At 38.9% G+C, this 24,713-nt stretch overlaps 1 protein-coding gene across 4 annotated transcripts in view; it reads left to right on the top strand.

Moving 5' to 3' along the window:
* Nucleotides 1-23,247, top strand: part of insyn1 (inhibitory synaptic factor 1) — a 98,492-nt gene extending 75,245 nt beyond the window's left edge. For all 4 annotated transcript variants that reach the window (XM_017703561.2, XM_017703308.2, XM_017703385.2 and 1 more), the window contains exon 4: nucleotides 20,525-23,247. In XM_017703561.2, the coding sequence (XP_017559050.1) occupies nucleotides 20,525-21,334 (810 nt within the window). In that variant the 3' untranslated portion in view covers nucleotides 21,335-23,247. The remainder of the gene's footprint in view (nucleotides 1-20,524) is intronic.
* Nucleotides 23,248-24,713: the final 1,466 nt, after the last annotated feature.

The following is a 24,713-nucleotide window of genomic DNA, read 5'->3' as shown; positions in this document are numbered from 1 at the left end:
AAGAATAAATATGTAGGTCAGAAGTGAGACATTACGTTAGTATAATAGTTTGTTAATGATAATTATGTATATGAATTATGAATATGTTAGAAGTTCATAGATGATATGTGTCAGCAAATGATAATTTATGTTGTTTGGATCAAGTCAATTTAAAGAAGTGGCCTTGTGACTGAAATAACCAAACTGTCTGGTTTGGCTACCATAACGTATCTTATTAGGTTAGTGCAGTGTTTTTTCAATGCTTGAGAAGAAGACCAAATAAAAACTGGGCTACTGCCCATTTTCTTTAGTGATTTTATAAACAAACACTAAAAAGTTGTGAAACTGAAGTTGCTTCTCTTTCTAATTTTCCTGCTCCACCTTAAAAAATTCAAACAAGAAGCTGGAGAGTGTGAAGCAACTTCAGCCTCGTAAAACAGCTGAACGATGAGAGACATTTTACAATAAGCTGCTCTACTTCTGAGGAAAAGTTTTCTGATGGAGATGAGAGGAATGCAGCTATAGCTGAAGCTTAAAGCAGAGCAAAGTGAGTCCACGTTTTCATTTATATTTTTAGCCCATACTAGGACATCAGCACACAATGAGACATACTGGACATTAAATACTGTGGCTCCCAAGGTGGTCTGATTTTTGTTGAAAGGACAACATGGCTCCTCTTAACATTTGTGTTGTGATTGGTCGGATTTCTCACTCATCCAGTTGTGTTTTTGTTATGTGCCTCCACAGACTATCCGGGCACTGCACTTACCCACTTCCAAGTTCCACCCTTTGCATTCTGTCAACATTACATTGTAAATGAAAATTTACATAGTTTCGATAGATCAATTCAGAATCGTTCACATCTGCATTGCGATGCAACTAAGAATCATTTTCTCACACCCCCCTAATGTATGTATATATACATATATATATATGCTCTACAGTAAATTCAGTTCACTTCCACGCTGACACCATAATGTCCTTGCAGAATTGTTACTAATGTCCTATAAAGATTTTCAGTAATATTTTCTAATTTATTCAGTGTAGTTTGATTTCAGTACTGCATTGTTTGTGTTTCTGTATTTGTCTGAAACACCATCTATTAGCTTGCCTAAAACAATAACTACTAAGAGTTTTATCACAATATGTGCACATTTGAAAATTTAGAGATGTTGATATCCACCAAGCTTTTCATCTTAACTCAAGTTTAATTGAATTATGTAGGTTCCACACACAGTTGCCTTATTTCATGGCAACTGTTGCCAGGTTGGAGAAGCACAACAGAATGTTAGCAAATATCTCATTTCCACCTGATGAGCAACTGCAGGATAATTCCTATAGACTTTAAACTGAGTTTCCAGGTTCCAGTAAGTGCCACACTACTGAGCTGGACTAATGTAAGCTTAATTATATGACACAAAACTATACTCAATCTCTCATAACAGTGTGACCTTTCATATGTAAACAAAAATATATCACTGGACATGAATAATTCATTCTTAAGGTAAACAAATCAGTTCCTCATTTGGTTGAATGTTCCTCGGTAGGCTGCCAAAAGTCTGCAAAATGTGTGCAATCTGGCAACAGCTTCTATGAAAGAACACATTTGTGGGTGGAGCATGGAAAGATCAATTCCACAGAACGTAAGTGAAAAAATGATAGAAAGCACTTCATAAAACATCACATGCAAACATTTGAGTAGATCTATCAAGTACTTGTTATGTTGAGCTTGAATTGAAGTGAAAATGCGTTAACAAAACATCCAGAGTAAACATACATTTGTGGCAGTTTTGTGCAAATTTTACAGCACAATTTTTCTTTAATTGCTGAATTTAACATGTTGAAAAAACAACAAATGTGCCATAACTTTTGCACATGCCACATTTTATGTCTTATATTTTCCCCCAATATGTTGAATTCAGCAAAGAAAAAGTAATTGTGTGTTAAACTGTGCAGAAATGTGTTCTCTATAGAAGATTTATTAACTCTTTTTCACCTGGAAACACATGCAGTTTAACCAGGGCTGCACAAACATTTGCACGTAACTATCTATTTTAATACCCTGCATTAAACTGACTAATATCAACATTATCAAAGTCTGGATGGTGTATCTGGTTCCAACATCTCTTTTTCTGGGCTGGCAATGAAAAGTCAATGAAAATTAAGCCAGTTTGAAATTGGAGCCCACTGTTCTGCCATGTTATTTAATGGGTCTCTAGATAAAAAGAGCTGAAATGTTGATTTAATTCAGTGTCAAATACAGCATTACCAGGCAATGTGACAGGAATCTGTGCTACGCTGACACAGTCTCACAGGGCCCACAGCTTGGAAATCCTCAGATTTCACTGTGGTTCAAGCAGCATTAGTAAACTTTGGAAAAAATATGGCCTTCTTTCTCAAGGCATCTGATCTCTGGTTTTCAAGATGAACTTCTGACTCTGATTGTCCTCATGAGTCAGTATCTGCAAAAGATCACAGCTGCGCTACTCGTAATTCGTTTACAGCCTACATTGAGTAGTTGTGGAACAACTGTTTAAGACAGCTGGCCCCCCAATGCTGGGAAGGGGAAGGTACACAGATGGGGTCTCCTGGGAATTCACAATGTCCTTTCAAAGATTGCGTTTATAATTCAAAGACACTCTGTATATGAATCAATTCTGTTTGGAATTCTTTTGTGTTATTACATATGCAGTATTTATATACATACAGTATATAACATATGCATTGCAAATATATTGTAGATAGCCATTTTTGAGATACAGAACCTTTGGGTATTAATGCTATATGCCTCATTCTTGAAAGTGTAGGTTTTTTGATCATCTACATGTCTGTTCATCATAAATGCTTTATTTTACAGTCAATTGTGTTCAATATACAAGCTCCAAAGTACAATGTAATTATTTTTGGTATCAAATTGAGTTGAGGCACCTCTGGTTTATTGGTTTAGACAGTTTAACTATTTATTCCAGTATGTTCTAGATGCTAATGAGGTTAGTATGAGCTACAGCCTTCAAAGACCTGTGTAATTATTTGTGGTAAAGTGGGTTAATTAATAGGAGTTAAATTATGCTGAAATACCAAATGAGTTCTAACAACTAAGCTTTGCTTAGTAAAACATCTCATAACTGGATTGTTATTTTTAGTTAATAAAAAATAATGATAAATACAAACATACACTTACTCTCACTGTAGTATCATACATTTAAGCAGGCAAGTAAATCAGGAAAGTCAAAAATAAATGATAAACGAGATCCTAAGTGGTGCAACCATCTATACGTGCCCCTATCATCAGTTTGATCTGAGGATGCCATAGTCTAATTGGTGCTGCTCTGGCCCTACCACTGGTCTTCCCTCTCTCACCTTCTCTGAGTGTGATACTAGCCAACACGGTCATCTGTCAGCTGACATATCACATTGGTTGTTCTGTTAATGTTAGTGTTGATGCACCATGACATTGCCTTTTCTGCAGTTTGAAAAAATGCAATAAGAAGCATGTCAGCCTTCACCATCCCAGCATGGGATCTTTTCGTAGCTAGAGGGTGGGAACAGGCCACAACTGAATTGGGAGTGCTGGGTTAAATACATAAATAATTAAATAAAATAATAATTAATAAAGGGATTTTTTTTAAATGATCAAGATCAAGCAAAACTATAATAATCATTATTTTCTATTATGGTCCAGATTCCTAGATTTGTTTCTAGGTAATAGACACATACATACATGCATACATACATACATGTACATTATAAGGCTCTTAAATGAAGTGTCTTTATGCTGCCCTTTAGCCCATATAACTACCTGCTACTTAAAGAGCTTTCTTATGAAGTAGTTTGTAGACAAGAACCTGATAGCCACTTCAATGTAATTTAGTTTGACTTACTATCATTTTATCCCCAATAATTACACAATAATTTGACGTTTGAACCACTTATGTACACAGTTTATACAAACAATGCGTTTCGGTGTAATTATATATTTTAAAAAATGAATAATTATCTATCTAATGCTTTGTAGTGTGTTCCTCACTTTTATGTGGGTAATAGCAAAATTCAGAGGACTGTAAAATACATTTTTATTCATTCACCATTTCATTCCTTTGGACACATTTCAAATTTATGTATATTCATTTATTTTTTACCAAACATGAAGTTGGTAAAACTAGCATATTCTACATGTATAGAATTGTGCAAAATACTCTGCAACAGTAATGATGGCTGAAAGCTGAATACACTCTTCTAAATGTATTTATTAACATATTCTGTTAAAGTGCATAAAAGGTAACATAGTCAGAGTACATGTTTATCTTTTTACATCTGCATTTTTTTTGCTTGCATTGCCTACATCCATAATCCTACTGAACTAAACATTCACAATGTTCCAAACCATGGCAAGCTTAATCACTCATGAACATGTCTATTACTAAGGTTCCATAATCAAATGGAACTAAGGTTCCATTTTATCAGTCTACTCAGGCTTTAGCAGAGCTGAGTAACACAGATTAATAACTGATCATCACATTGATTTATCAGTCTACTCAGGCTTTAGCAGAGCTCAGTAACACTGAGATTAATAACTGATCATCACATTGATTTATCAGTCTACTCAGGCTTTAGCAGAGCTGAGTAACACAGATTAATAACTGATCATCACATTGATTTATCAGTCTACTCAGGCTTTAGCAGAGCTGAGTAACACAGATTAATAACTGATCATCACATTGATTTATCAGTCTACTCAGGCTTTAGCAGAGCTCAGTAACACTGAGATTAATAACTGATCATCACATTGATTTATCAGTCTACTCAGGCTTTAGCAGAGCTGAGTAACACAGATTAATAACTGATCATCACATTGATTTATCAGTCTACTCAGGCTTTAGCAGAGCTCAGTAACACTGAGATTAATAACTGATCATCACATTGATTTATCAGTGTACTCAGGCTTCAACAGAGCTCAGTAACACTGAGATTAATAACTGATCATCACATTGATTTATCAGTCTACTCAGGCTTTAGCAGAGCTCAGTAACACTGAGATTAATAACTGATCATCACATTGATTTATCAGTCTACTCAGGCTTCAACAGAGCTCAGTAACACTGAGATTAATAACTGATCATCACATTGATTTATCAGTCTACTCAGGCTTTAGCAGAGCTCAGTAACACTGAGATTAATAACTGATCATCACATTGATTTATCAGTCTACTCAGGCTTCAACAGAGCTCAGTAACACTGAGATTAAAAACCTCCTAAAGCCTAAAGATGGTTTTATGTATATTTAATTATATTTCTTCTCAAAAATATTCTAACTGTATTCTGAACACTGCTTTTAAAAAAGTAACATGGACTGAATACAAACATTTAATTTCTGCATTCTGAATACATATCCTGAATACTTGTATTCCACTACATCCCAAGTGTATATATAACTACAGTATATGTGTGAGCGAGTGATGAAGATAGAGTCAAAAGGGAGGCTGTAAAGAAGAGGAAGAGTAAAAGAGACATAGTGTGACAAATGTGGTCACTCTTCCAGGCAGGCCATCCAACAAATTGTCGCAGGCAGAAATGGTGAAAATCCTGACACTAACAGATGGTTTTGAAGGATACAGGCAGGTGACCTTCACCGATATTCCCTTCCCTCATTTTTTTTTCTTGCTGCTTGAACCCTAAACTGTGCTCTGTAAGAAGACCATCAAAGAATTGATTTTTTGGTTCACGTTCCCCCTTGAGGGAATGACTAACACAGAACTATTCCTTATCCCAAATCCCAAATCCTCATAGCTTAGAGACAGCTCAGGCCTGCTTGAGTATCTGTAAAACGCTGTGAATTCTAACTAGCAGTATACAGAACATATAACAGCATGAACTATGATCACGATGTCAGTTGAGTAGTAATGAATACGTTTTTAGAAATCTAAATGGCCTCACCTTAGCCTATACAATGAGCTTGATTCATGTTTTTCAATGTGTTTCAGTGCATGTGCTTTGGTTTCATACAGTGATGCCTCCTGTTTTACAGCTTGATCGTGCCATGCTTCACATAGCAAACAAGTGCATCACCTCCTGTGAACTGTTACTAACAGTATGCAGGTTGTAATGGCTACAGATGCCTTGACTTGAAAGAAGCCAGGCCAAAAGAATGGAGAAATAAAAATGGATTTGCAGCAGTTATGCCTCACAGAACATCCAAGCAGCTCTGAGAATGTAAAAATAAATTGCATAAATTGTTTCTCTCTCTCTGGGCTTCGGTATTTCCACTTTAGTATGGTTGAGCAGGCTACATTTGTTGGGTAATGATATATGGAACTTAAAACTGCACAATAAAACTGAAAGGGGAAAGGGTGCCATTAAAACAGCACTGTAGGCCAGAGGAGCACAAGATGCAGAGAAATGCCAGAGTCCAATCAATTTGGTGAAGGGTGAGAGAGATTTCCACTGACTCTCTAGTCATGCTTCTATTTTAAGGCTCTGTTTTGCCCTATGAGGGAACTATGAGCAGACCACAGTGGATGATGTGTATGTTTCGCCTGTAACAAAAAGCTGATGAAGCTTGAAACTTTTTTTTTTTTTTTTGCAAAAATGACCTTACACTTGTTTTGCTCTGTCTCATGATTCAGTGACAGCTTGGTTAAAATGAATTTGTGTAGTAGTGTAGTAGGCTAACTGATTCTTGCTTGCAAACAAGCATTGACAAAAGCTTTATTACACAGTGCAAAGACATAATTTTTCTTTTACATGTCCAGCAATTTGGGATTTCTGAGCACTTAAGCATAACAAAAATGTGACCTTTAATATTTAGCAAGCATTATTCTTCATTATTCTTCCTCTGGCCCAAGGCTACCCAGCAACAGGTTGCAAATTATTGAACTGTAAAAAAAATGGTTTGTCAGTTCAACCTAAAAAATTACTTCATGTGGTAACACGTTGATTTACTAAAAAGAATCGATTGAAATTGTTCATTCAATTCATTGATTTAGGTTGAAGCTGAATTAAAACTACCCAATTTACTTGTTACCACATGAAGTTGCACATTTAAATTTAACTGACAAATCAATATTCACAGTGTGGCCAAATGCAAAATTGAATCAACATGCTATAAGGTATAAACAGTTATAAAATAGTCTCTGCACTCATTGTTCACATTATTAGAAACTTTTAGATTATACTTCCACTCAGTGGCCACTTAATAACATTCATCCTTCTTATAGATCCACTACACACGGTCAGAAAAATGGTACTGTACAGATATATTTTAGTCAAAGTACAATGGTATTCAAGTCCAATCGTGTAGCTTAAATGAGCTTTAAAAAGTTCACTATTTTCACTTCCCCATGAAAATGGGTCATTTTTTTATCTTTTCATAGCTGCATGATTTTTTTTTTTAATTCAGGAGGAAAAACAACATACTACAACATTGCACTGCTGCAAGTCACCCTGTAAAGCCTGAAATAGCCCTTTAAAAGTCAGAGGCATCAGGTCAGAGTTTTTAAAGCCACGTCATACGTCCTTACATATTACATATCAATGCTTTGTCTGCCGCCCTCTACCCCATTCAACATTTGTCTGTTTCTGACTGTAGGACTGCTGTTGACCTGATATGATTTGGGTGGTCATCCTCAGCACAACATTGACACTGTTATGAAAGTGGCCTGGTAGAGTGTGTGATGCTGGTATGAGTTTATCAGACACTGCAGTCGCTAGCGTTTCTACACACTGCTAGGCTGAGAGTAATCCAGCGCTCAAAAATGTCCAGCCAAGAAAGGCTCTGTGATGAGAAAGTAACCACCGATATAAAGGATAAAATCTCTGCATCAATAGATGGGCTACAGGAGTTACACACTGTAAAAACTGCCTTGAATGGCCAATAGTTTACTAAATAACCACAAAAATACATCTCAAAAAAAAAAAACCTAATGAGGTTACTGGAGGAACCCTTGACAGTGTGTAAGCTGTTTCAGGATCCTCTAAGTATCTCAATGGGTTCCATCAAGCACCACACTTCACCTCTAGATGCCTGGAGGAACTCGTTTCTTTTGAGCGAGCCTTCAAGCACCTTAAGGAGAACATATAGGCTTAAAATAGGTTATTTTAAGCACCCTTGACTTTAAGACCTAATAGTAAATATATTCCAAGTACAGTGAGTTTTCAGTTGCATCTGGATATATTACACCCTTACTCTAGCTTTCACTCTCCACAGTAACTCACTAGAATAAAGGAATACTTGAAACAACTTTACATTCCACTTAAAAGAGAAGATGGATTAAATGAGTTGAAATTCATTAGTAAATGCTGCTGGAAGAAAAAAAAATCATTGAAAATAGATAAATTACATTTTAATATATATTAAAATATTGATAGTGTTTACTACTTACACACATTTCCTCAATAATGGAAAACCTGCCTAAGTCCTTCTTTTGCAACCTTCAAGAAATTTCTCAGGACCCTGTTCTTCTTGACCATTTGATCCTACAGCACTCCTATGCTTTGTCACTCTTTGCTTTTTTAGCTTCTTGTACAACATTAATGTATTGCATGACAGCATGCACTGCATGACACTGGGATTCTTTGAATTATACTGGTTTGTAAGGCCTTATTGTGCCATGTAGCACTTTTCCTGAATTAGAAATAGTCACGTATCACATAGATTCTTGCAGAGATGGGTAATGTGCTTCATTTACTCCAGTACGTTTACTTCATTTGTACTTGTAAGAGTCACTTTTATGGAGCACATGATTTTAATCTTATAAGCTTTCAAGTATATTTGTAAGGGGGAAACGGTGTCTACATTTTTCTCATAATATTTTACATCACTTTATTGCCCTCATTTTTCATTTAATTTTGTTGCTGTTGTTGTCTGTTAGTCACACCATCATTAGTAGTACCTGTAGACTTGCTGTAATTTGAGCAATGACAGGCAAGCACCATGATTCTAACACAGGACAAGTAGTACTCAAATCGACATCTCAGGAATGTGTTAACAAAACCTAGTAATAGAGAACCCTAAATGGGGAAAATTCAAACAAGAAGCTGGCGAATTTCTTATTTACCAGTAACTGCTGCACCATTTAAGGTGGAAAGGAGAAAATAGAACAAAGCTGACCAGTAAAAGGCTTTAGCATTGTAGAACATGGTGCTTCCCTTTTTTTTCTTATTTGCGAAGATAAGGCTGTCAGCTAAAGAGAAACTCGACACTTAATCCTCAAGATAATTACCAGGGTAACTGAAATCCACCTTTCACCTTTCTTTTTTACCAGGAATATGAAATATCTAGAATTTTTTCTCACTAGGCACTGCATATTGTGGTGTTGGGTGACATTGGTAAATGTAATAAAACCACTTTACTAGCCTAATGTTAGCCTGTATACCATTTAGCTAGATGGTGTTTTATTGTAAGGAAGTGTGATACTTCTTGCTTAATGCTGATGTAAACATCCTCATGATAATGTTTCAATCTGGGGTGATTGGGGTAATTTAGGGGAAATGACAGATATTCTGCATGGAACAGCCAGTCAAATCAAACACATATTACAGTTCCAGACCTCTTCTGGTAAAAATAAGTAGAATAGAGCTTTTGTTTCTCCATTCTAACACAGCCATTCATATACATACCATGAACTAGCAGTCGGGATGAACTCATGTTGGGCTGAAATGGTAGATAATTCCACCAGGAGGAAGGAGGTCATCCATTTGTGGCCTCATATTCAAAATGTTTTCAATGCAAGCTCAGTGTCCATTAATGAGTGACAGGAAAAGCTTACACTGCAAAAAAACTTTATATTTTCAAGTAAAAAGATCTTAAATCTTATCAATATATCTAAAATTTGTTTTAGGCAATTTTCTGATTTCAAGCACATTTCTTAAAACAAGCTAAATTATCTGTGAAATAATGTTTGTGAGACAATTTTGCTTAATAAAGTCGACAAACAAGTAAAAAATGGCTAAAAATAAGTTAATAGTTTAAAATTAACCTTACAACAATTTCAACAAGAAAAATATTAGATTTATTGATTGTATTTAAGATCGTTTTACTTGACAAGATACCATTTTTTTGCAGTGTAGTTCCCCCAAAAGAGGCTTGAGCTCCTTTGAAAACAATAAAATGTGAAGTCTTGGATAAAAAGATTTGCTAAATTATGAATGTAATCTTCAGTGTATTGACAGTAAGTACTTGCTAATCTCTTGTATAGCCAGTTATTCTAGCATTGCATCCAAGAATTTGAATGAAGCAACTGTTAGTAAACCAATTCATATTAGCCCAATAACTCTCTGCCTTCATCCATGCTTCTCACACTCTTCCTCATCACTTGAAAGGTTTTAAAAGGCTGATGAATGTGTCAGAGTAAAGGAAATGCATGTGACTTAATTAGGGACAATAAGCTCTTATTAAGTCTTTCCTAACATACTCTCACATCGTATGTCCAATTAAATTGTCAGCCGTAGAGACTGGGCAGTCGATTTCTGCATTGTAATGTATAAATTACTCTCTTTAAGCTATCATTATGGGCCTAAATAAACCCCCTACTGTTTCTTCAAACAGCTGAAAGGAAAAAAAATCAGAATTGGTGGTTACTAAAGCAAAATACGTAGCGTGTCAAATCACTCAGCCAATGCGAGTAAACGTCCAGCAACAAGCAGCGTAGCTTGTTTAGAGAAAGACCACTCAACAAACAAGAGGGACGGGATTTGAATCTCCTGCAAATGTCAGTTTAGTTGCAAATCATCTTAGAGCGGTAAATCATTTTTAGCTGTGACCGAAACCCACAGAAAGGTTGGAATCTGATCATGGATCTACGCTCGTATCCCTGAGATGCTGCAGAAATGCAGGTCCTAAGCCTGTTACTTCTCTCTCCTCCACAACCCGTGACTCAGGGGCCAGAAATGTCCTCCTACACACATAACCACACAGTTTAGCTGCTGAAGAGAGAGAGAGAGAGAGAGAGAGAGAGAGAGAGAGACCCACAGTGACTGAGTCATTTGCATGCTGTTGGTGTGAATGCCCTGTGAGCCAGGTACTGTATGCAGCTTCCTGTGTTGATCTGGGACAAGAACCTGTGGCCAGGATCTGTGACAAAACATAAAAAATGACCTTTCATCAAGTGGCATTCATCAAGGTGCATCATGACTTCAGCGATGCCGCTTTTCCAGCACGGCCTTGATATGAACTGCTAGCCACAATGATTCGTCATATAAAGCATGCAGTACATTACATTTGCACAAGCCTGTGCGCCTTATGATCACATTGTTTTCCAATTCAGACTCTCGAAATGTGATCAAATTAAACTGCACAGGAATGAAAATGTGATCAAATTAAACTGCACAGGAATGGAAATGGCTCACTCACTGTGTTGCGCTGACCATCTCAGGCATTGTGCTGTTCACCGCCCGCATAGCCCACTTCAGGTTATGCAGTCAGAGAGTTATGTAAAAGGATTTTCAGCATGCAGCACCATCTGCATCATATTTCTGCTCTCGCCGCCATTAATAGCCAGCAAAACCCACATCCAGAAATAGCCGAACCCATATCTAAAGATAGCTGCAGCCATATCTATAACTGTGGCCCACATAACTCAGAATGCAGCCGTGCTCCATGAGCCTCGAAGCGCTGCTCCATTCCAGCCAATGTCCGGCAGAATAGAGGCAAAATAATGACCTGTTTTGACAAGCAATTAGGAGCGGTGCGATCCATATACAGCAGATCAGACAGAAGATAGCAAGTCCAAACGCCTGACCCCTGCTGTTGCTGTCCAACTCAGCCCAATGCCTATTACCCACTAATGATGTCTTCGGATGGTCCTCTTGTAAAAGTTGGAAAATTGTCACATCACCAAATCTTAGCTACTAGTTGTGTAAATTCATCACATGATCATTACACATGTCTGTTGGAATGGACCATTGGCAACTTGATTTACAGGAGTAGTCACCAGCCTTCCTCTCAGAGGTCTTTTTTCCTGAGTTTAGTTGCAGGCTGTATTTAACAAGCTGTCCACCCTTTAGCTAACACTAATGCATCTGAATCCAGACATTCAGTTACATCTGAAGAAATTAAATTAGCTGAAGCAGGTGTGGCAGATTCTGACTGGAACTAGACTGCACAGAAAGGTAGATCTCCAGAACCAAGGTTGGGGACCCCTACAGTGTTCTAGTGCTATCACACAATGTTTGGGGTGGTAAGATCTCATATTATGGTGCACTCAGAATGTCACTGGGGACTCATAAAATCTGAATTTAGCATTTTTATCACTGTTTATGGACAGCAATGAATACTGCTTGTCATGAGACCTTTAGAGTCTCTGTGAAGTGATCAGGTTGTAAGTTATTCTGGATAAGAGTATCTGCCAAATGCCACACTATAGACATATAGCATTAAATCGTTATGCTTTGAATCACAGCTACTTGGCATTTACATTTGTGGTCATCTGCAACTGGTTCATTAGTCATCTGTATCTGCTGGGATGGACAATGACATTGCACACTTTGACGTTTGCAATTTGTGTTGCTTTATGAATCATTGATATCTTTACTCTGAACTTTGTACATTGTTGACCAGCTTGGTCTATTCTGTTCACATCGTATCAAAGAATGTAGTTCCTGCTGACTCACATGTAAAGTTCGTAATGTAAAGTGAAACTTGCCCAGATGTGCCACTTATATTTATCATTCCTTGTGATAAACTTTGAAATTCACAGATTTATTGATGTATGAGGACTGCTCGAACACATCATAATGTTTAATGCCAGTGTCTGTATTAGTTGGGATGATGTTTGCGGATCTTCACAAGTGAAGGTCTCAGAGAAGTGCTATTTTGGAGGGGAGATGAAAAAGAGGGAGTCACGTGCTTTAATGAATGCACAGGCCCATACTCCCATGTATGACAGGATAATTAGCCGCGAACGGTCGGAGGGAGCACTTCAAAGCTCCAATTTATCCCCCAGCAAAGAGCGAGTGACACGTCTAACCAATCAGGTCTGCCTGACCTAGATCAGGCTCCGACACACACACACACACACACACACACACACACACACACACACACACACACACAGAGTCATCCGTTAAGACCTCTGAATTCTGCCTGTCTCTCTCTCTCACATTTATTCAGGAATCAAAGGTTTGGAGACAGCTAGCTTTTGAAAATGCTTTCAATAAATGTATGTTTTCTTTGTCAGTTTGCAATAACGCAACAGAAGCTGTTTATATCAGGAGCAACTGTTAAAAGTTCTGCCTTATGGTTTTGATCTCCTTGGCGTGAAGTTAGCACACAACAAACATTTCCGGTGTTTAAAAGTGTTTCAATATGTGCTTTTAACAAGAGTTTGGAGGAGACAATTGTTAAATCATTATTTATTCAACACCTGCTCATAGAAAGGAAGAAACTTTGATGAACATCAAGCTGAGATAAATACAACTTTGCAGGTTTTGTTTTCTTCAAAATTAATCAAACTTTGCTTGGAACATGCCAAAGAATACAAACTTTGAGGGACAGTGCACACTGTACACAGTGTACACCCTCCAAAGTGTATTAAACAATGATGCGCACCAACATCAGATCTGTAATCAGATCTACTCTACACTTTGCACTGGCAGTAATGGAGTACCCCTGCAGCTCTGAAAAAAAAAAAAAAACACGGAGGATGATGAATTCCCCACAGCAGGATATAATAAACAATACAGAGGCAGAATCAACAGAGCCCGCTCTGCCTGGGCACAGTCAAAAGGGGAGCGAAATTGAGCAGAGAAAGCCATGGAAACCTCCACGAAGACAACAGGGACACCGCGTGAGCGAAAAGCACTAAACTGCTCCAGAGTCAGCATGCAGGGTACTGGCGTGGTAATAATGTGCAGCATCTAATTGTCATGCACAGTCTGTAGCAGTGGAGAAGCAGTCTAATAGCACCATGCATCCCTACTGTTCACATTTCAGTCAGGTTGTGAGGGGAAAAAAAAAAATCATGCCAGAGGCTGGATGTTACATAAAGGATCAGCAGAGCCTTAAAAACTTTGTTTGACAAAGTTTTTTCCCCCCTAATGTCTATTGGGAAAAGATACTTTTTTGAAGACATCTCTTTGAGAGAAAGCAAAATTTAGTTAGAGTTTATTACATTCAAAAAATAACCTTATTAATCGAAGAAAAAGAAATCATAATGTTGACCGGAGAAACAAACACACACACAAACTTAAAGTTCCATTTATCTTTTCTGCAAGAGAGCTCTTTTCTTCCTGAAAGCGATAAGTCAAAATCATCAATGCACTGCAAAACAAATTTCCCTCATTTAACATCTGTTTAAATAACACCACAGTGATAACTCTATCTTGTAAACACTGCGCCTCTGTTAACAGACCATCCAAACACACATTTGCAGATTTATACTGGCTCAAATACAATAGCGTACACTGCAGTTAGAGACCTTTAGTCAGAAAGTCAGGCCAGAGAATGACATTGAGCAGAGAGTAAGACAAATAGGTCTAGCTCTCATAGAGAGCACAGACAAAATAAGAAAAAAAGCAGGGGCGGAGGGCCAGAAACCAAACATGGAACACACTTAGCTCTCCGTTAGGATTATCTGAGCATGTAGTATCTCCATAAGGAGTGTGTTGTGTTGTGTTGGTGGCGTAGTGGCTGTTGGTTGAGGGCCACCAGCGGGTTATGTTCACGGATCACTGCGCCTGATGCCATTTTGCAGCAGCTTCTGACTGAGTGTCAACTGTCACTCTCAGTTACAGCAGCCCTGTGCTTGCCAGAGCAGCGGAAAGAGGCCGATTCCACTCTGACCCTGCAATTACCCCCAGCCCAATCATCGCACATGCAGCTCCGCTCGAGTCACTCTGAGAGTGCCATGCCACATCGAGCATTGAGAACGGGAGAGCAAAGAGGCAGCAGGCCATGCGCATCAGGTTTTTAGTCCTGAGCTGAAATCAAAGGGGACAAGATTTGTATTACAAAAGGTACACTGGCTGTCTAAAAGGAATTGATTGCTCATAAATGGATGTATGATTACAGATAAACACCAAACACATAAGGAAATCAACAACTAAGAGTGTTTAATAGTATTCTGCAACTGCAAAATGGCAAAAGTTCTGCCTTATGTATTTTATCTCCTTGCTCATCAAGCCATTCTGTCATACCTTCATAACATGTATTCAGTCATTTAAAGGAACCGTTTCCCATACACTATCCATCAGTGGTTGGATCCATGAGTGGAGTAGGACCACCATAGAACAACTGCTGACCACATATTATTTGGGCAGTGGACGAAGCCCAAATCAGCCCAGTGATACCCACATGGTATTGTGAGTGATGGTTGGTATGGTGTAGTAGGTAACGACTCTGTCTTCTATGCTGTGGACTGGGATTCAATCCCTCCCCAGGTAAGCACCCAACACTATACCAATAAGAGTCTTTGGGCAAGACTCCTAACACTACCTTCACCTACCTGTGTAAAATAACCAAATTGTAAGTCAGTCTGGATAAGACCATCTGCCAAATGCTGTAATTGTCATTGCTGGTATGGGTGAATCAGACACAGTGGGGGTTTTATATTAATTCTCAGTGTCACTGCTAGATTGAGAGTGGTCCACCATTCTAAAACATCCAGTCAAGGGAAACTGACTGGAAACTGGCCACTAATCAAGGCATACAGGATGGCAAAGAAATTGTGCTTCAGTAGATGCTTCAGTACAGTGTGTATCTCTACATCATTAAAGTGGAGCTAGGGAAGAGTTTCTCTGCCTGATATCATGAATGGTCCACCACCCAAATACTACCTGGTTACCACAGTCCTGTTGGCAAAAAAAAGAAAAAAAATATTTAATGGCAAATGAGATAAAGAGCAAACAACAGAGGTCTTTAAATCTTGAACTTTAACAAAATCCAAAACTAGAAACTGGATTTGTGGTCCAGATTTGAAGACCTCTGGGCTTCAAACACATACATCTATTGGACCTATAAGGTAGATGGACCCCAAAGGTGTGAGTCAGGAGTATTCAAACTGGCAGCTAAGTGTATGCACATCTGACCAATAATTTTTTTACTGCCAGTGTATTTAAGGATGCACAGCAGCTGCTGGTGGATTATTCTCCATAACTGTTGATAATTACATATTATAGCTCTTTCATTTTTTTGCTTATGCATACAAAGTTACTGCACGTTGAAGTTATGTATGGTTTAAGCAGAGGACAGTCTTGCAGGCTTGCAGTTTGGATCTGCAAGGAATAAATGCACCAGAGATTTTTAATGCCATTGATTTAATTAGCCAGAAAACAAAAGCAGTTGTAATTTTAATGGTGTAAATCGTCCTACTATTACTGTCCTTTATATACTGTGAATTATTTTAAAATGCAAAAAGTAAAATGATCAGATATTAACATTGCTCCCATTCATAGTACTCATACAAAAAATTAAACTCAATTAAAAACAGAGCATGCTACTCAGTGTACAAACACCCCAGTCATACTGTGGGGTGGAGGTTAGGGAACCAGCCTTGTAACCGGAAGGTTGCCAGTTCGACCCCCTTGTCTGACAGTACGTGACACCCAACTGTTCCCTGGCGCCATAGATAGGGCTGCCCACCACTCTGGGCAAGTGTGCTCTCTGCCCCCTAGTGTGTATGTTCACTAGTGTGCATGCATGTGGGTATTTCACTGCACGGATGGGTTAAATGCGGAGGTGTGCGAACACAGTTGGCTAATGTTTCTGAGTTTAGCTGTTAACACACAGCAGTAGTAGACAAGGTAATTTGTGATGAACATAGAAAGTGACAGCTGGAATTGAAGAAAGTGTGTACAGTGTTATGTATATACTATGGCAGTTTAACTCCTCAAAATTCCAGACTTATCATTCCTTAAGGATTATTATTCAGCAACTACATGGACTAGAGGGCCAAGTAAGTTATTCTTAAGTTATTGATGTGTATAATAAAAGGTTAGGCTTGTCAGTGGGTCCTGGCCATTTGAGGAATTCTATCAATAATGTGATTTTGCAAAGCTGTCACTGCTTTACTTTGATGCGTAAAGAGTGTGGCCTAACAGAGCCGTAACTTTGAAGATTAAAAATTCTACTTTGATGAAGCGAATATATTAATAGGAATATACTTCATATGTCAGTCACCTTTTATCATTACAATGATCACACCGGTCACTAATTACCCATCCAAAAAGATTGCTGGTGGCAAATTTAATCTGGTTAAAAAGGACAAAAGCAAAGTCTCTGAATGTTTGTTGGTGACACATTAGGTTTGACAGGGCTAACAGAGCAGACTATGATGAAAAATGTGTTTTAGTATTAATTGACTCCATAAAATCCCAGGCTGATTACATACTAAGGCTGATAATTCAGTAACTATAAGGACATCATTGCAAACTGACTGAGCTTAGGCTATAGAAGTAGGTAATAAAACTTTAAGCCTGCTAGTGGACCCTGGCCATTTAATAGGTTAAGTAACTTGACACTTTGGGGATAGAACTGTCTAACTGGTTCAACTTCTTATTGTTCCGTATCATCTACTAGAACTACCTAAACAACTTTCAGGTCAATTTTATGCTTTTTGGCAACTGAAACATTAGCACTTCACAAGGCATTCTTATTCTATCACTTTCAAGCCCCATGCACTCCTTACACAAACTCGTCTTCTAGGGCCTTGTGGCATGTAATTTAGCTCTGGTGAGACGAACAGTATCTGAGAGCCAGAGAGGAGGAGGAGGAGTTTCTCTTTTTTCCTGCCTTGAATAATCCAGCTGCAATCTCCGCCATTTTGGGGGCCAGGGCCGACAAAAGGATGTGATTTTTACTCTATAGACTGTAATTACTGTTGCAGGTCCTCATTGTGCTCCTTCCATTTAAAACGCAGTGTGTCCCTCCGCTAATGACTTGTTCCTGATGTGTTCATTCATCCTTTGCGCTTAGGCAATCTGTTTACCCAATAATTTACTCCATAGCCCACTCACTCAAGCTCCACATCTCCAAGAAAAAGGCTCAGGGATTACTGCTCATTGTGGCTCTGTCAAGCCCATCTGTGACCTAGAAAGCTTTAGCAGGCCCCTTTAAGCTTGCGCTGTTATCTAGCTAAATTGCTGGTGGAGCTGCGGGCCTGGATTGGGGGTGGGGGGGTGGTGGGGTACAGCATGTGTGCGAGGGCAGAGGCGACACAAGCTCATTTGAATGATTTTGTTTACCCTGGAGAAGCGCTTACTCCATTCACTCGCCGAGAGCCGGGGGTTATAACTGCACCGCAGGTACGGGAGCAGATCCACAGATGATTGCCACAGACGTGGCGGGCACAATTAGGCACATTCTATTTTGGAGGATGGCATGGGAAAAGAACGTGACGCGTCGGCCTGTGTTTGATTTTCTGCGCTGTTTTGAAGAGATTAAGTAAATGTTATTGAATGGGAGCTTTATCTTGACTGACAGTTCACTTGTTCCCCGCAAAATGTGTTACAGTGGTAATTAATATTGAAAAATACCGTGAGTCATAATGGACCAGATAAGGACAAAATTAGGTCAGCGTTGTGATTGACAGAGGATTGGGAAAAGCTTTTGAAACAAGTAAAAACCCCCATTGATTAAATTATATCCTGATTTTTCAGGATGAGTAATTTAGTAAACAAACCTACAGTATATCATCAGCCCTTAGGACAACCATTCATCTCACAGCACCAGCACCTATGTGGAGCTTTCTAAGCTTTCCTAGCACTCTTTCCAGTTTGGTAAAATACATATTGCCAGCTTCTTACTCACTGGGCCCTTGCTCAGCAGCTTGCTCAGATTCAGCCTTTCCACACGACTCAAACATGGGCAATGAACCACACAAACACCAACACCCCATATGCGGCCTAGCAAAACTGTCAATGGAAGCTTACATGGCTATGATAAAGCAAATGGAACACTGATATTTTATTACCAGAAGCAATTTATAGACATGTATCTGAATTTGAAATATGACCATCTTTATCAGCGCTTGTTTGTCTTTTGACTCTAATACACAGTACACGTGTGCATGAACAATATTCACAACTCACTGCGTGAATACAGACACAAGATAAATGCACAGTGGCCAGTCATCTGTGAAATCGGTCAGCAAATCACTGAGCTGCTGCTCCACCTCTAATCTTTACCATGGCGTAGTCAGGGCTTTGGACCTCCTAATTGCTCTTTTAAAGTCATTGTGCTGGAGGAAAGAATTAGGATCTTAATTTCTCATGTTGACAGCACTTTCTTTGTGGTTCTCCTCATTTATGTCACAGTAAGTAGTTGAGACATTCCATAAGTAAGCAATGATATTAGCCTGTCACATATGTGTAAATGTATTTTTACATTTCTTTCATTAATTTACTTTTAGATGACCCCATTTCCTATGCTCTAGGACTACTGAAGCAATAGACATACATTCTGGTGTTATTAATACCTGGCATTAAAATGCATTTTGGGTGAACCAATCATTAAGCGCTAGGTACAGATGTGAACGGGGTCCCGTGTGTCTTGGAGACACACTGTGATGCAGTCACTAAAATGCTAAAGTGTGAATGCTAAATTGTCTTGAGTCTCCAGCAGACATTTTATCACAGATGAGTGGCAGCAGCATTTCAAACAAGAGCAGTGAATGAGAGCCTTCTGGACCACTTTCATTTGATTTATTAATATAAGACATTGGAAGTAAATTCATTATGGATCATTACGAATACTGTGCTTTAAAACTACAGTCCCCACACAGTAAGAAAAAAGAAACCCTGTATTGAAAAGAAGATGCATCAGTAATCATTTTATAATTGCATCGCAGCCCTCTGAATCATAATCGAATCAAATCGTGAAGTGCCTAAAGATTCCCACCCCTAATAGCAACTGTTTAATTTCTTTCCATGTCTCCTCTTCCTGTTTATAAATTCTGTTAGTAGTGTGGTCTAAATGTTTGTAACAAGTTGTGTCATGTATGGTCACTTGAGATGCATGGAATTGGCAAGGGTGAATGACTATACATCTTGCTGCCTACTTACAGATCACTCGAGAAAGATATTAATTCAGAGTATAAACAGGGCCTAAATGTCCAAAATACACTTCTAATTAGGGAATTCAGATACTTCAGTTTCCATTATATATCCATTATATCTGTATTATACAGAGTATCCATTGCTGACACAGGCATTCAGGCTCAAACACAGCTTGTAAGACTTCCAAAGAAAAGCCTTGCAAACTGGATACTCTAGAGTAGCCCCACATGGGCCTAAGGTCATCATGCTTAATGCCAAGCATCAGCTACAGAATTATAAAATCTCCCAGCACTGGGCTGTGGAGCAGTGAAACTACATTCTCTGTAACAATGGATTCAATCCAATACCTTCAAGATGAGTAAGACTGGGACTTGTGGTCCATAGTACATTCTGAGATATGTATTACCTATTAAAATGCCAATAAATGGACAAAATAAAATCATTCAGAACATATTTCTTATTTTGCACAACTCCAGTTATCTCTCTCTGTCTCTCTGTCTGTCTCTCTCTCTCTCTCTCTCTCTCTCTCTCTCTCTCTCTCTCTCTCTCTCTCTCCCAGGTGGTGGGTCAGATTGACAAGCTCACATCAGACTTTGACTTCGACCTGGAGCCAGATGACTGGACGGTGGCAACGGCAAGCAGCACATCCAGCAGTGAGCGCGGCCTTGGTGAAGCATTCCGACTCGATTTTCTCAGTCAGGATGTGTTGTCAGATAGTTGGGACTTCTGCAGTTACCTGGAGGCCTCTAGCGCAACTGGGCAGAAAGCACCCAGGGACGAGGAATTGGAGGAAGATACGGGGAGGTCAGCCTCAACCACACCCACTCCGGCCACAGCAAGCGTTTACTCCCAGATGAATGGGGGTTTACCTATCCCGAACGGACCTTTGATCGTCACCCCAGATTCATCAAGTGAAGAGGCCTCCAGCTCCACTCACAGCCAGAAAACATCCCGAACCTCCGGGACCAGAGAACGGGTGCGTTTCAGCGACAAAATCCTCTACCACGCCCTGTGCTGTGATGATGATGAAGACGAAGCAGAGGAGAGGGTGGATGAGGATGATAAAGTGGACTGTGGCACACCGGACACGGACAGTGAACCAAGCCCACTGGCCTGCTCACCCGTCCCTCCACTCTCTTCCTCTGAACACTCACAGACTCTTCACAATTTCCGGGAAACTTCTTCCGCGGGACCCTCGCCCGTCAAGATGGCAGTGCTTGGACCCCACACATTGCCGCGCAAGGGCCTCCTTAACCCTGGCTGCAGGAAAAAACTGCTCCGCAATAGTAGTACGCAGACGGTGTCAGATAAGAGCACTCAGACAGTACTGCCCTATGTCCCCAGCAAACAGAAAACCAAGGACCACTGAGGGGATACTCAAACCTAACTACAAGAAAACAGAAAAGAAAAAGAAAACAGAGAATATTAAGATGACTGTCTACTATTTAATATTAAATACATAGATACTAGATTACAACACAAATTAATAAATGAATTACTAAATAAATAAATTATATATGGGAAAATATAATTTGTCAGATTTCCTAACGTCATTTTACAGCTCAGGGATTAAATGCAAGAGAACTATATCTCCAAGTTGTGAGAGGTGTGGCAAAATTGCAAGTTTTTTTTTGTGCAAATCTAAATGAGAGCACTAAGATGTGGTTTAAGATTTAATTGATTCAACATTTTCATTTAATGACATTCATATGTAAAGTTCCATTACTGCTATGCCTGCTATGCGTATGTCTAGATTGGAGTTCTGCTTATAGTGCATAACTCACTACAGTCCCCATTCTTCAGTATTCCAGTGTTTATACCTGTAGCCTAATGCAGTCTGTATTCCACACATATTACATCCTTCGCAAAATGACCAAAAGAAAACATACCATCATAAGAGTGCATATACACAACAGCGAAAGGTAAAAAAGTGAGCTATATTGACTGTTTTACTTGCTCTTGATTTTTATAAACCATTCCAGCGATGCATCCCTTCATCTGGTGCTTCATCTTGGGCAGAGGGAGGGGGGATGGTGGCTAGATTGAAAAAAGAAAGAAAGGGGAAAAAAAAGCATAATTTCGGGTGCCTGCTCTCCACTTTGACATTTACTGCCCCCACACCCCCCACCCCCCCTCTCTGTGGAGTAGGGCAAGGTTGTTGGGGGTTACAACTCGAATCTTGGAGCACAAAGCCGAGATGCAAAAGGTTATGTCTCTCCATTCTCAGGCCCAGTGGGGACTCGTGGACTGAATAGTGCTGTGTTTTATTCACAGGGATGATGCCAATAGCGCTTGATCAATACTGCTGGTTCATGGCCCAGCGAGGGGGCTTCCGCTCTGTTCACTCGACCCCCTGCTCAGAGGCCCTTTAACAAAACCCACCTTGTGCTTGGTATTTAATCTATGGGGTAGAAAAGATGGAGAAAAAAATAAAGATCCTGACCTGAGGTTGGGGAGGTAGGGAGTGAGGAAAAAAAAGTAAAAAAGAAAAGAAAGAAGGAGAATGGAGTGTAAATGAAGGGCAAAGTAGTCCAGTAAAAGGAGCATATGAAGACAGATTGGTCTTAATTACCCATCCTTGAACGTGATTATTTACTTCCCAATCACCTCCTGGTGAATCATATCCCAGGGGCAGGAGCAAGGCTACTGCAGTAGATTCTGCACCATGATCTACACCCATCAAATTTTAAGGCATTTTCAGGCAGTATCAGCCTCAGTAGAGGCATTTGCTGAGAGGTAGGTTTCAGCAGAGATGGAGACTCAAAAAAGTCAATAGAATTTGGATGTTTTCCCATCAAGTCATGGCAAAATATTAGATTAGTTATTATTGCTATACTATGAATTTATAATATTGTAATTGCATATTTAATTTTGCAAAATGACTATATTTCACACCACAAAAACTTAAAATTTTAAAAGACAATAAAATGTCTATGCTACTACTCAAAACCAAATGTGATACGAATTGAAAGACTGAAATTATATTAAATACACTTGTTTCAAAGAAGTTCAGGGAAAAAATCATATAGAATTACACTACTTGTGATAACTGTGACTTCTAAGGGTTTGATAGTATATGTGAACAGCTTATTGTGGCTTTCCAATGAAATCCACGCAGCTTGTATTTTTTAACATGTACAGTCTAAAAGTTGGAGGACAATGGTCAAATCACTTGTTTTGTAAGGGAAAGTAAGTTAACACACTCTCCCATTTTAATGCTCATTTACTGATTATTTGCTGAACTTAACATACCAGGAAAAAATAAAATGCATCCTGTGCAAACATTATGGCACATTTCTTATTTTTGCTTTCATATGTTAAAATCAGCAAATAAATACAAAATATGCACTGAAGCATACGATGAACAGACCAAAGAAAATGGTCCAAAATGACTGGACTAAAATCTCAACTTACATTAAATGTTAAGACTCTCTTTTTAATCTCTTATAAAAGTGACAATTTTGAAGAGGCAAGGTTTTCTTACTACAGCAAATGCTTTCCAACTCTGGCCTGCATATTACTCTACACTCTCAGGGAAATAAAGGTACTAAACTGTCACTGGGGCAGTACCCCTCTTGTCACTGGGGTGGGACCCTCAAGGGTACATCTCAGTACCTTTAGCCAGGGAACATAATTGTCCCAAAATCCATTGAAATTATATTTTCTAAGTTGTATTGACTCCACACATCCCGTCTCGCCTCCAGGCTTTTATTTTACTGTTCTGTTTTAAAACATTAGGTTATGAAAAAGATACAAAAACATAGTTTTTACATGTGAAAAACTTATTTAATGCTCACAATTAGACCTTACAATCACTGTTGTACCTTTGAGGGAGCATTTACATTGTTTGTACCTTAAAGGACAAAAATTGTACCTGCACAGAACCTTTATTTCTAACAGTGTTGTTCTTCCTCTAGTATCATGCCTGATCTAACAAATGAATTAATTAATAATCCTTTTTTGAGTTGAAATGCAGTCAGTACTCTCAGAGACTGTGGTGCTTACCTTGTTGATGTATAACACATGCTTTATAGTATGCAATTTTTATGAGAGTGTTACACAATGCTGATGAAAGTAAAGCACTGTATTATACAGAGCACGTAATTGATAGGGTGTGCAGCATTATGATGAAAAACCAAGCACTCTCTCTGTGATCATGGTGAAAGAAATGATGATAATCATCAGCAGAAATGGAAGCGGCAGTTCCAGCGCAGCCTCGACCGCAGCTGCCGCCGAGGCAGACGTTCTGCTTACATTTTCATTCGTCTTGTGTATTTAACGTTGGAGAGGCTCCATGAGAAGGATGCATCGAATAACAATCAAAGGATCAGACCCCGCTGTTCTGCCTGCCATTTCCTCCGTTAGATTGAGGACCAACAGGTCAGCAGACACATTAACATAAACAAACAAAGCACTCGCCAACACCGCTGCACAGAAAACGCATCAATCACCCTAAACACAAACAAAAGCCACATTCTAAAAGCCATGCTTCAACAACTCCCTTACAGCCTTCTGTTTGTTTGTTTGTTTGTTTACTCACTGTAAACAGCTCAAAGGAGAAAACAGTTTTAGTAATTATTAATCAAAATATTGAGATGAATAATTAATCATGATGGTAACAATTATGAGACATAATAGTAAAATTGTGATTAATAATTGAGCCCTTGCGATGAAAGGTATGTGTGGTATTTGTGACAAAAAGTCATGCAAGGTTGGCACTGGGTGATGCCCTGTATTTAAAATAATGG

This window comes from Pygocentrus nattereri, chromosome 7 (assembly GCF_015220715.1).
Source record: "Pygocentrus nattereri isolate fPygNat1 chromosome 7, fPygNat1.pri, whole genome shotgun sequence".
Lineage (NCBI taxonomy): Eukaryota > Metazoa > Chordata > Actinopteri > Characiformes > Serrasalmidae > Pygocentrus > Pygocentrus nattereri.
The sequence above is the reverse complement of the archived record's forward strand: the minus strand, read 5'-3'. Positions and strand labels throughout refer to the sequence as shown.